General features: G+C 41.9%; 1 protein-coding gene across 1 annotated transcript in view; it reads right to left on the minus strand.

Annotated features, from left to right (window-relative positions):
• Positions 1-12,907, minus strand: part of NOL10 (nucleolar protein 10) — a 110,701-nt gene that overhangs the window by 58,664 nt on the left and 39,130 nt on the right. Inside the window, 2 exon segments of the mRNA XM_089672043.1 lie at positions 19-145; positions 12,219-12,271. Coding sequence (XP_089528169.1) covers positions 19-145; positions 12,219-12,271 — 180 coding nt within the window.

Raw genomic sequence — 12,907 nt, forward strand, 5'->3', positions numbered from 1 at the left:
TGCCTTGATGTTACTCACCAAGGTCATCCAGATCCTTTTTAGTGACAAACTTGTAATCGTCATACACGGTTGTCTCTGGGTTTTCTTCTAACTCTTCAGTCAGGTTATCCAAGAATGAACACCACCTCGGTGCGGGGCCCAGGGCCTGCAACCACAAAAACTCACTGAATTAATAATATCTACATAGGACACACAGAGTCACTGTCACTAGTAAATCAAAGCATTCCCATCCAATAATAGAATTCTATTTTTCTACTGATGCTACCAGCCACACCTGTGCAGTACACAAACTGTATTATTAAGACATAGATATCTTACACGAGAGGCTAATCCCTTCTAAAAACAAGAGACAATACAAGTATGTGTTCCAATACTGTAGGATTGTAGCTGGAGCACTGCCATCATCAGAAAGAGTGCCAGGAATACAGATGTTCAGATAAATGGCAAGCGATGAATCAGTTTTCTGGGCAGGTGTTTAAACAAATACGGAAAGTAAAAAATTGGATGACACTGGAACAGTGTAGTTATTGATCTAGCAGTGGGGTTCTGGAATTTATCATTTTAAAAACAAATTAGATCACACTCTGTTTAGCCAGCTCTTCTTTCAGTGATTAGTAAAGACATTAGGTCAACACATTTAGAAGGCTCAATGTGCGTCTTCTAAAAGGTTGCAGGAGGAAATCACTAGGATTTCCTGACGTTGGGTCTGACTTACTAATATCAGCTAATCCCCTTGAACATGTTTGGTCTGGCATAGGATGCACATGTTTCCATTCTGAGCTAGACACAAGCTGTGCACAGTCATTAAGCACATTGACCTATTTCCTCCTCAACTCACCTAACACATCTGCGCTAAGAGCCCATTCAGATAGAAGACAAAAATACCCGACTGCTGATCACTTGTGGATGTCAACAAGACACTGTGAAACAGACAGGAAAACAATGAGCCATCTGCTAAGGTTTATGGTGCAGTGGGCCAAAAGGAATCAGAAAGCCCTCCAAATCTACTGCATTAACAATTCATAAACCTTACACTTCACCATCCACCCTATCTGTATGTTTGTTTGTCTGCTTCAAATTTATTGTAATGACCAATTGTGAGCTGGACAGATAAAAATAAATCTTAGTATTTAAAAAAAAAAAAAAAAAGTTTTAATTTAAGCTGGCAATATAAAGCTTAAAGTGTTACTAAACCCATTACCCTGCATTCACTACATCCAGTCTTGCACACTGCACAATACACAGAAACGCAATTATTTTAGTAAATATAAACTGCTTAATACCTATTCTCATCAGAAATGTATAGCAGTCTTGTGACTTCTATTCATGTCCAGCTGAACACTGGTTAATCTTGTAGGAGTTTTCATTCTCCTCTGACTGTCCTATGAGGCTGCTTGACCCATGACCCTCTGTCTGGACAGTGCGGATTGATCCTGTGCTCATCACATGCACCCCCCAAAAAAAACAAAAAAAAACACCTCTCTAGCAATACACACCAAACGGAGTATGTGCAGAGTGACTCCTAGGGCTCTGTGCTATCAGTAGATGGATTGGGGACTGTGGAAGGGGAGGATCAAACAGCATTTTTACACGTGGAAGACTAACCCCTTAGGTTCCACCGTGAATATAACAAGCATGCTTTACTGCATATAAAGACTGATTTTACTATTGTGGGTTTAGTAACACTTTAAATTTCATCTGTTTTCCGCTGAACTGTCCAAAAATCAAGGAGTGACCCTGTCGGTACCACCCAGCTCAAAATCAAAGGAGTCAGGTGGAAAATTGTCGGACGAACACTGACTGCATCCTTTCAGATGCAGTCAATGTTCTGATATTCAGACAGCTGTGGGTGCTGTTGCTGTCTGATTACAATTTTTGACAGTACAGATTCATGCTAAACAGCCTGGATGGAGAAATATAACCGTGTATGGCCACAGCCTTAATCCACTCTCCTATTTATTGTACACAAAGACCTCATATGTAGCAAAGACCCACTACATAAATATACTGATCTGACCTAAATATAACTAAAAGGCACAAAACATTTATTTTTAGATCCAGAGAGTGGTGAGGGGTTAGAACTCCTGCCAGGGTTTTTATTCCTGATTGCCCATTACTGAGATTTAGTCTCTTTAGGATTCCCTCACACACGACCATTCCGATCGCCTGTCAGTTTTTCAGGAAGACTTACCGTAATTGGACAGTCCCTTCAACTCTATGGACCAGCATGTGTAAACAGACTTGTGTCCGTTTACACCAGCCTACCTCCAATCAGGTCTGCTAAAAACAAACGGAAGGGGATCTGTTCTCTTCCATGTAGGAAAATCTGATCGGAAGTAGTCGGGTGTGAATGGACAGCAGAGTCCGTTGTCACCTGGCTGCCCATAGAGCAGAGTGGGCTCTGCAGACACAGACCTGTCATCTGCCCGCTCTGCTCTGATCAGCAGGGGCTCTGTGAGTGAAACCCCTGCTGATCTCAACGCAGTCCACCCAGTGTGAAAAGGTCTCAGCTGTCCTCATCAGTAATGTCAATGGGAATGAAAACGAGGATAAATTCAAAATGTCACGTTTCCACCAGCAAGGAATGGAAGGGATATCTTCCAATGGGGACACCTGTTCCTGTCAAAACTGTAAGAGCGGATGTCCCTCACATTGAAAAGGTATCTTCTCACTTACTGCTGAGTACAGCACAGAAAGTGAAGGAAAATCTCTGTAATTAGATGCAGATGACAAAAAGAAAGATGGTGGTTTTAATCGTCCCCTACTCTATTAAAAATAGAAAAAAAAATTGGTTTAGATTTAATATTAGGGTTTCATGTTGATGGGTGAATACTGCATTTTCCATTTGAACTCCTTCAATTCTATTTGACCTGCTTTGCCTGTATTTCAAATGCAACTCACAAGAACTTGCTGTGTTCAAAGACATGTAGCATAACACAAAGCAGGTCAAATACAGTCTCTGAAGTGCTATGTGTATTGCTCATTTTAAAGTAAAGGGGATTTTGCTTTTCCAGATGCAGGGAAACATAACCCAATGATAGGAGTCATTACACTGCCTGGCGTATTTGTTGTACTGGTCAATGTGCACCTGATGTTTCCCCAGCTCCTATGTTGCAGTTCAGGGCAGCAATCACCAGGTTTATAATGATAAATGTAACAGCCGAGTTGAGCTTTCCTGTTCTTCTATATAGAGCTTGTAGTTTGGACTATATTGCAAACAATTACATCGTTTTATATCCAGCCAGCAGGCAGAGCTGTAGGCTCCTTTTCACATGCTGTGCAGTTGGTTGTAACCACAATGTTGTAAAACGATGGCTTACAGTTTTATACTACATGACATAAGCTACATGGGGGAAAGAATGTCAGCTCTGATGACCTCAATGCACCATGTTTGATGAAAAGACCCTTTGTTGCTGGTGCACCAATACACCTTTGATTAAAATAATAAATATGTTATCTTGAAGTGCTGTATGCAACGGCGTTGTAAAAGCCTGACCCTTACCTCTTCTTCTGTAGTTCCCCACAGTTGTGCTCTGCTCCTCCTCTCCAGTGCATGCCCTCAGAGCAAGCCATGTACTATGGAGGCACACATGCAGGCGCACTCCCGAGCCAGGCTGTGTGCATCCATAGATGCACTTAGCTTGGTCCCACTGCTGCTCCCTCCTCACAGGATTTGATTGACAGCAGCAGGAGCCAATGCTGCACAAGTCTCCTGTGAGACTAGGAAGAGGGGAGAGAAGATTTGCCATCAGGCACAGCACTACATCAAGAGAGGACTCAGGTAAGTGTTCCTGGGATGGGGGTGGGAGCACAAGTGGTGAAAGAGAATGCAATAAGCTAAAAAGGCGTTTATCTTCAGAGACCAGAAAAAGCAATTACAATGCCTTCAACCCCTTGACGCTTTGTTCAACTGTTGGGTAGGATGAGAGGTAGCCTAGTGTATGCTCCAAATTGTGACCTGAAGTTTTTGTAGGGCTGAGGACAGTGCTGATTGCCTGTGCAGTTAATAACCAAGTACCAGTGTGGTCACTTGGGAGGAAGGGGAGTCAGTCATATGTTCCTTATACCCAAAACTACTGAGCAACAGGGGAGTGAAGGGCAGGTACATACAACTGGATGCTGAGGTCCCCATTAAAGTGAATCTGGGCAAAGCAAAAGTTCACTTTGATTTTTTCACATATGAGGTGTGACAATTTAATTCCTGGAATGCCTATGGCGTAGCACTATGATGGTGAGTAACACAGTCGTTCACACTCGAGCATGTTCTAATGTGCACCCACTGGGGTCATAGATCAGTTGACTTCGTCTTTAGAGTAGCATAAGAAATAACACATGTGTGAGTCACGCTGTTGCTGAAAACGAGTGACAGGAATCTCGAGCAGGGGATTATAATCAAATTTTTCAGGAAAATTGGCAAAAGTGAGAGTGAAACTTTAGCTCTGCTATAACAGGCTTACGGTGAACATTCCATGAAGAAATCAAGTGTTTTTGAGTGGCACAGCTGGTTTAAGGAAGGGCGGAAAGATGTCCACGATGACCCAAGAAATAGGCAACCAAAAATGCAAAGGATGGATGCAAATGAGGACAGAGTGCAAAGCCTCATATGCTCAGATCAAAAATTGAGCGTGTGAATGATGGCAGAAGAATTGAACATGAACAGGGATACAGTGCAGCATATTCTAACTGAGGATTTGAGAATGATATAGATTTCTGCAAAGATGATGCCTCGAATCTTGACAGAAGATCAGAAAGAAGGTTGTCTTCTGCATTCTTCAAAAAATTGGATTTTTGAAATGTTTGATAAGATTATTACCGGCCATGAAACATGGTGTTGCTAGTATGATCCAGAAACAAATAGCCAGAGCATACAGTGGAAAACAAAGAATTCACCTCTGCTGAAGAAAGCACACGTCTCGTTCCCAAATCAAAACCATGCTGGTGTGGGTTTTTTTGCCCACAAGGGGATAGTTCACTGCGAGTTCAAAGAACATGGTACAATGGTCAACCAACATTGTCACTTGTAAATTTTGAAAAGGTTATGGGAATCTGTTCGGAGGAAAAGACCGGATCTCTGGCCTAACAAGTGGATTCTCCACCATGATAATGCTCCTGCACATGATGAAATAAGTGTTGAAGTTCTTGGCCCAGAAATATATTCAGAAACGTGACCACCTACTGTATTCCCCTAATTTATTCCCCTGCTACTTTTGGCTGTTTCCAAAATTAAAAAATGTCTCAAAAGGATAGATTTGATCACATTCCGACATCTAGGGAGCCACTACAAAGATACGGAGCAGCGTTCCAGAACATGAATTCCAGGAATGTTTCTGGCAGTGGAACAGTTGTCTAGCAAAGTGTGCAGTTTCACAAGGGAGCGACTTTAAAGAGCTGCTAGTGTATAGGTAAGCAGACTTTTTTTTTTTTTTTTTAACAGTCCATTCCGGAAATGAAATTGTCACATCTTGTATATGTACATTTTACAGTACTGTGTATGCCTATTAACTGCCAATTTGAACGGAATTTAAATGTGAGAGCAGCATATGTGTCTATACATGATGTTCAAAAAAATCCTGTCTTTTGATTTAAGATTATCTGTTGATGGAAAGCTCACCACTGTGCCTGTCAACATGTCATGTGCTAAACAACTTGTATGTTTAATAGGACATACAATTTGCAGATGAAAGGTTTCTGAGTATACTGCACAATTCCAGGTAACCGGATAATTCCTATATTCCCCAGATGCCACTTAATGTAGTTTCCTGACGTCACCCAGTTTAAATATAGGGCAATGTGCATCATTCACACATGTCCTTTCATGTTGCATCCATGATTATTTCACATCATAACCCCTACTATGATTAAACTTGCATCCTGTTCTGAATTTCCTACACACCCAGAGATCAACCACCAGCTGAATGTTTCATAGATGTCACTTTGCCCAAATTTTCATGAGCTTCCTGCCATAACCAGACAAAACTGGATTTGTCTCCGCTGCAGGGTTTGAGGCTCAGCAGGCAGCCTGCAACATTTAAAGAGACAAGTGGTTGAATTAATTTGTGCACAGGTAACGAGATCCATCTGGGCTAAAGTCAGAAAGTCCACACCTTTCGCCTGGATTTTAGACAATTCCTTGCAGCTAGAATCATAAAGCTTCTCATGTGTGCTTCTGGACAAGAATGAATCCTTTGGTATTATGATATAGTGCTGTGCAACCTCCCTCTCCTGATTCAGAGAATCCTGACTCCAAATGCTTCTACTAAAAAATATTTGGGCTTGGGAAGAGGGTAATACAGCAATATTTGCCATTCATGATCTTGGCGCAGCATAGATTAACTCAATTTAAAGCGGAGTTCAAAAAATAAAAGTCAGCAGCTACAAAAACTGTAGCTGCTGACTTTTAAAAAACAGCCACTTACCTGTCCCTCGGTCCCGTGGTGTGTCCCCCGCAGTCCGTTTCACCGGCCGTCCTGTATTCCAGGAGGCCGGCATCTTCAGTGTGGGCACCTGGCTGTGACTGCTTGCGGCTCCACAGCCGGGTACCCTCTGCACATGCGCGAGAAGCGATGCGCCTAGTGAATGGTCCTGTAGTCTTCTGGGACCTGTCACGTTTCCCAAAAGACTACAGGGAGGGAGGGATAGAGGACACCTCCTGTTTCCGATTGCCTAGGCGATCGGACCGGAAGTGGGAGCGAGTACCCGCTCCACCCCCCCACAAAGGTGCCAATCCTTAATGGGGATCGGGGAAGCAGTCCTTAAAGCGGAACTTCCCCTTTTGGGTGAAGTTCCGCTTTACGTTTTTAAATACTGTCTATCACTCACCCGTTCACCTGTTGAGAATATATGCATCTAGGGCCCCTCTTTGCCCTAAATGCAACTCGGAACCAGGTACATTTTTCCATATGGTGTGGGCGTGCCCACAAGTGCAGGAGTTCTGGAATGGAGTGTTGGAGTATATTAATGTGAATGGTAAATCACTTGCAATCCAATCCACTCATTGTTAGAGATCTGTGACACTAGAAGCCCCTCAAAATAAAAAAAAACTCTAATTTACATGGCGTTATATGCTAGGAAGGCGCTTTTACTCCAATGGAAAAAAACCCATCCCCTGACTGTACATCAATGGAAGAACTTGGTCAATGCTGCTGTGCCCCCTGTATAAACTGATGTACATGGGCCCAAACTGCCCCAATAATTTTAATAAGATCTGGGCGGCTGGGGTAAAAGTGAGAAAGCCATCTTTATAACAGGTTACTGATAACCTGTTACTCTTATGGTATTGTCTACCTCCTGTCAATCCAAAATGACACTCTTTTCGTTTACATGGGACCTTTTCTTTTGCTTTATTGTCACTTCTTCATATTCTCTACTTCACCCCTTGTCAGGTGCCCCCTGCTTTCCTCCGCCCCCAACTTCTCTCTATCCCTTTCCTTACCCTCTCCTTTTGATGGCTGCACTGTAATCTATATATGGGCTATTTCCCTAAGATTATCCTCCTGCTGAGTAGGCGGTGACAGGAACAGAGTTGCTGTCTTCTTTCCAATTGTGCAAAGAAGGTGTTGACTCAATGTATTTTTGTATATCCTACCCCTTGTGTAATGCGAACCTAGTATGCCTTTGTATCTTGAATCCTATGTAATCAGTGCCTTTTGTTGAAGATGTACCACTGCTATGTGTTAAGCTTTGTTGACCGTGATTAATGTTTATTGTAATTAAAAAATATATATATATATATATGTTTGGGCTGAAATTGGGCTTTAAACTCTGTCCTGTATACCTAGGTGCTCCTGCTGTAAGTCACAGGCAAAGTCTGCACATTTTTTACAGCTTTCCAGCATTGAAAGAAAATCTCTGGTAATAAAATTGCTGCCTACCTGACAATGGCAACCCATCAGTTCCACACATGAGCAGATACCAAAGATAATCACATGCTTGATTGATTTTGTGTTTGTGCAAGAATAAATATACTACAGCTGTGCTCATATGTTTACATGCAACAGAAAGAATTTGTAAATGGTCAACCATTTTTAGAGCACATACGCTACAAAACAGCCCACTTACAATATGCTAACAGCACCTAGAGAAGCTGCAAAACGTTGAGGAAAAAAGCATTTTAAGAGATGAGACAAAAATGAAGGTTTATGGTCATAACCCATACAGTAAATGCTATTGGAGAATTTGGAGAGCAGTCAACAAGGCCTATTAAAACAGCACATCACCACTACTTTGAAGCATGGAGGTTGATCTCTCCTGTTTTGGGGGGTATGTGAGCTACAGCAACATATGAAATGTTATGAAAAACAATGGCATGACAACTCAGCTCATCTTGTATCAAAATAGAGGAAAACTTTCTTTAGTCCAAGCCTTGTGCCTGCAGCACTCTTATACAATCCACCTTGATAATGATCAAACATAAATTAACCATTTAGTGGCTGCAGGTAAAAAAAAAAAAAATATGAAGGAGTGTCCATCACAATCTCTTGAATGTAAACATGATTAATGGTCAATTTACACCATTTCTTTTTGTTAATGCATGTTAATGACGTAGGTGCAAAGCAATGCCATTTGTTCTGAACAGCACCTCAATGCACTTTTCCAATGAAGCACTGCCTGAAATCTCAAATGCACCACTGACAGCCTATTCATTTTGAATGGGCTGGTTTAACGCAATACATTCTAAGGCGCATATGTTAGCCCTGGTTCACACTGATGCGGTGTGGAATTCGCAGCGTAGTCAGTGCGAACTCTGCACCGCATCAGAATCGCACCCTGTTCATGTGAACCACTGCGGGTGTGTATGTTAAATTAACAACACCCCGAAAGCGGTCCACATAACGCAGTGCGATGTGAAGACTCCAAATCATTCAAACAAGGAGAAAAAAAAAATCCTTCCCATTCCTTTAAGGCAATTGGATATTTCCTGGATTAATGTACAGTATTATTAATTAATGATTAATTTTGTCAACTCAAAACTTTTTGAAGCAAAATGTGCTCTGAATGTCATCTAAGTCACAACAATAGAAGAGCACAGTCTGCTGAACATAATACTACACAAACATTAGACGTTGCCATGGTTTAATTGCACATAACATGTAAACATTCACAGTGCAGGGAGGAAAAAGTATGTGAGGCCCTAGCTTAATGACTTCTCCCAGAGCTAATTGGAGCCAGGAGTGAGCCAACCTTGACTCCAATCAGTGTGATGATATTGGATGTGTTGCTGACAGCTGTCCTGCCCTTAAAAAACACACACCTGTTTTGGGTTTACTGGTTTCAAGAAGCACTGTCTGATGTGAACCATGCTTCGCAGAAAAGAGCTCTCAGAAGACCTACGATCAAGAATTGTTGACTTGCATGAAGCTGGAAAGGGTTACAAAAGTATCTCCAAAAGCCTTGATGTTCATGTGTCCACGGTAAGACAGACTGTCTACAAATGGAGAAAGTTTAGCACTGTTGCTACTCTCCCTAGGCGTGGTCGTCCTGTAAAAATGACTGCAAGAGCACAGCGCAGAATGCTGCATGAGGTAAAGAAAAATCCCAGAGCGTCAGCTAAAGACCTACAGAAATCTCTGGCACATGCTAACATTTTTGTTGACACATCTACAATAAGGAAAACATTAAACAAGAATGGAGTACATGGGAGGACACTACGGAGGAAGCCATTGCTGTCCAAAAAAGAATATTGCAGCACGTTTGAAGTTTGCAAAAGAGCACCTGGATGTTCCACAGCACTACTGGCAAAATATACTGTGGACAGATGAAACCAAGATTGAGTTGTTTGGGAAGAACACACAACACTATGTGTGGAGAAAAAAAGGCACAGCACACCAACATCAAAACCTCATCCCCACTGTAAAACATGGCGGAGGGGGCATCATGGTTTGAGGCTGCTTTGCTGCCTCAGGGCCTGGACGGATTGTTGTCATTGATGGGAAAATGAATTCCAGAGTTTATCAAGACATTTTGCAGGAAAACGTACGACCATCTGTCCGCAAACTGAAGCTCTGCAGAGGATGGGTGATGCAACAGGACAATGACCCAAAGCATACAAGTAATTCAACAAAACAATGGCTGCAACAGCACAGAATATGCCTTCTGGAGTGGCCCAGTCAGAGTCCTGACCTCAACCTGATTGAAATGCTGTGGCATGACCTTAAGAGAGCGATTCACACCAGACATCCCAAGAATATTGCTACACTGAAACAGTTTTGTGAAGAGGAGTGGTCCAAAATTGCTCCAGATCGTTGTGCAGGTCTGATCTGCAACTACAGGAAATGTTTGGTTGAGGTTATTGCTGCCAAAGGAGGGTCAACCAGTTATTAAGTCCAAAGGTTCACATACTTTTTCCTCCCTGCACTGTGAATAATTACATGTGATGTGCAATTAAACCATGGCAACATCTAATGTTTGTGTAGTATTATGTTCAGCAGACTGTGTTCTTCTATTGTTGTAACTTAGACGACGTTCAGAGCACATTTTATGCCCAATTCATGCAAAACTCCACGTAATCCCAAGGGGTTCACATACTTTTTCTTGCAACTGTAGATTCAACAAGGTGTTGGAAACATTCCTCAGAGATTTTGGTCCATATTGACCTGAGTTACTGTTGCCTATCTATCATCTCGAACCAGTCTGCCCATTCTCCTCTGACCTCTGATATCAACAAGGCATTTTCCTCCACACAACTGCCGCTCACTGGATATTTTCTCTTCTTCGGACCATTCTCTGTAAACCCTAGAGAAGGTTGAGTGTGAAAATCCCAGTAGATCAGCAGTTTTTGAAATACTCAGACCAGCTCATCTGGCACCAACAACCATGTCATGTTCACAGTCACTAAAATTCCCTTTCTTCCCCAATCTGATGCTCGGCTTGAACTTTGTTGTGTTCACCACATCTAGATACCTAAATGCATTGAGTTGCTGCCATGTGATTAGCAGATTAGTAATTTGTATTACCAAGCAATTGAACAGGTGTACCTAATAAAGGTGGCCAGTGAGTCTATATGCAAAGGTTAAAGTTATTTGTCCAGGCTCAGAGAGCTCCCTTGTTATTTACAATGGCCATAAACTGAACAAATTTGCACCAAGTTTACTATATGGACTACTTAATTATTTATACAAGGAGCTCATATACTCCCTTCCATAATTGACTTGATGTAAAGGAAAATAAATGACACTGTAGGAAGTCTGACTGGGAAACCTTTGTCGCAGATGGATATATTTTGAAATTGTGCGATCACCAATCACTTATGTCTCATGGCCTGACACCTGACTTCTAGATGGGTAATCCTTTTGAAAACTCCTCTACATTGTTTTCACAGATTAGCTGGGTAGAAGATGGGAACTGGCACAGAGCTATATAGTCTCTAAGTGCAGCCTTCAATTATAATCTCTCAAATAGTTAAAGTTGGGGGGGGTTTGCATACTCTGTCCTGCGAAGCGCAGTAAAGAAACAGTCAAGATGCTAGAACTGAAATTTTCTATTCTGAAGTTATATTATTAAGTGAATGTTGATAATGGGATAATGTGATTCATCCTGAAACTGTTTATATTAGGATTTTAAATTGTATACTGTTCAGTACATGTGCAATTCAGTACCTCGTGGGATTTTTTAAATTGGATTTTGCAATAAAATTTGACTGTTTTTACACAAACGTTTTTGGTGCGGTACCGTTAAAGTCCTACTTGGTTGAGTATTTTAGGGGTTTTTGCTTTATGCAAGCCTTCAATTACAGTGGAGCAGGGGTGAAGGAGGTGCAGCAACCCTAATTTACACAGAAGTCAGGATTTGCATACAGCAAGCACTCTGGTCTGAGGATAGTCCAAGACATGTTCAGACACATTTAGGATGACCAGACACCGCCCAATCAACCCCTGATTTAATGGACTGACACTACGTTATACGTCCCCAATCTCTTTGTGAAAAGACTCTGGCTTTAATGGTATACTATGTTTTCATTGCTACAGCACATCAGATAAACAGCAAATTTATAGTACAGTGGTCTCAGAAAGTTTCAGGCCAAGCAACTGTCTTGCCGTTACCATTCCTGGGGAGACTTTTGCCCTTCTTTTCTGGTGTGTAGGGCTACATTAACAGTCAAATAAAGGCATTATGCTAAAACAAAAAAATACAGCAGCAGCAGGATTATTTTAGCAGCAACAGGAATATTTTAGCAATCAACTGCTGTATATCACACAGGAGGATCTTTACAATAAACATACCGGAATGTAGTAGACATTCATTTTTGGTGCTTCATTAGCAGTGAACAGCATTCCTGAGGACACAAACAGCACAAGTCATAAAAACATGTTTATACAAACACTGGACACCTGACAGCTGTGAAGGGGCTGACACTACAGACTGCCTGATGAGAGGAGCATGGGAACGGCCTGTGTCACACAGTAAATCCGCCACCGTGGTCAGCAGGGGACACACCAACCAGGTAGAACTGGGATGGCAATATATGACACACTAGCAACAACAAACGTATAATAAAAAGCATTGACATTTAATCTTATAAGCATAAGTGAGAAGGAAAGTGATGCAGAAAATGTAGAAATGTGCTCTTCTATACAATATTTACTGAAACTGGAAGATCTAGAAGTAGAAGGCAGTAAGAAGCTAATCATAAAACATTAATCATAAAACATCTCCTAGGTTTTGCTGTCAGAATGTTTAGAGAAAAAGAACATATCTAAGTTTCATTCCTTGACCAATCAGAAGATTGGTGCAGGGAAGTGACACTGCTCATTCCCTGACCGATCAGAGCAGGGAGGTGACACTGCTCATTCCCTATACAATCAGGGGGTTGGGGCAGGGAGGTGACACTGTACAGGGAATGAGCAGTGTCACCTCCCTGCCCCAACCCCGATTGTATAGGGAATGAGCAGTGTCACCTCCCTGCCCCAAC

This window comes from Staurois parvus, unplaced genomic scaffold (genome assembly GCF_062004578.1).
Source record: "Staurois parvus isolate SC_StPar_1 unplaced genomic scaffold, SC_StPar_1.0 ptg000118l, whole genome shotgun sequence".
Taxonomy (NCBI): domain Eukaryota; kingdom Metazoa; phylum Chordata; class Amphibia; order Anura; family Ranidae; genus Staurois; species Staurois parvus.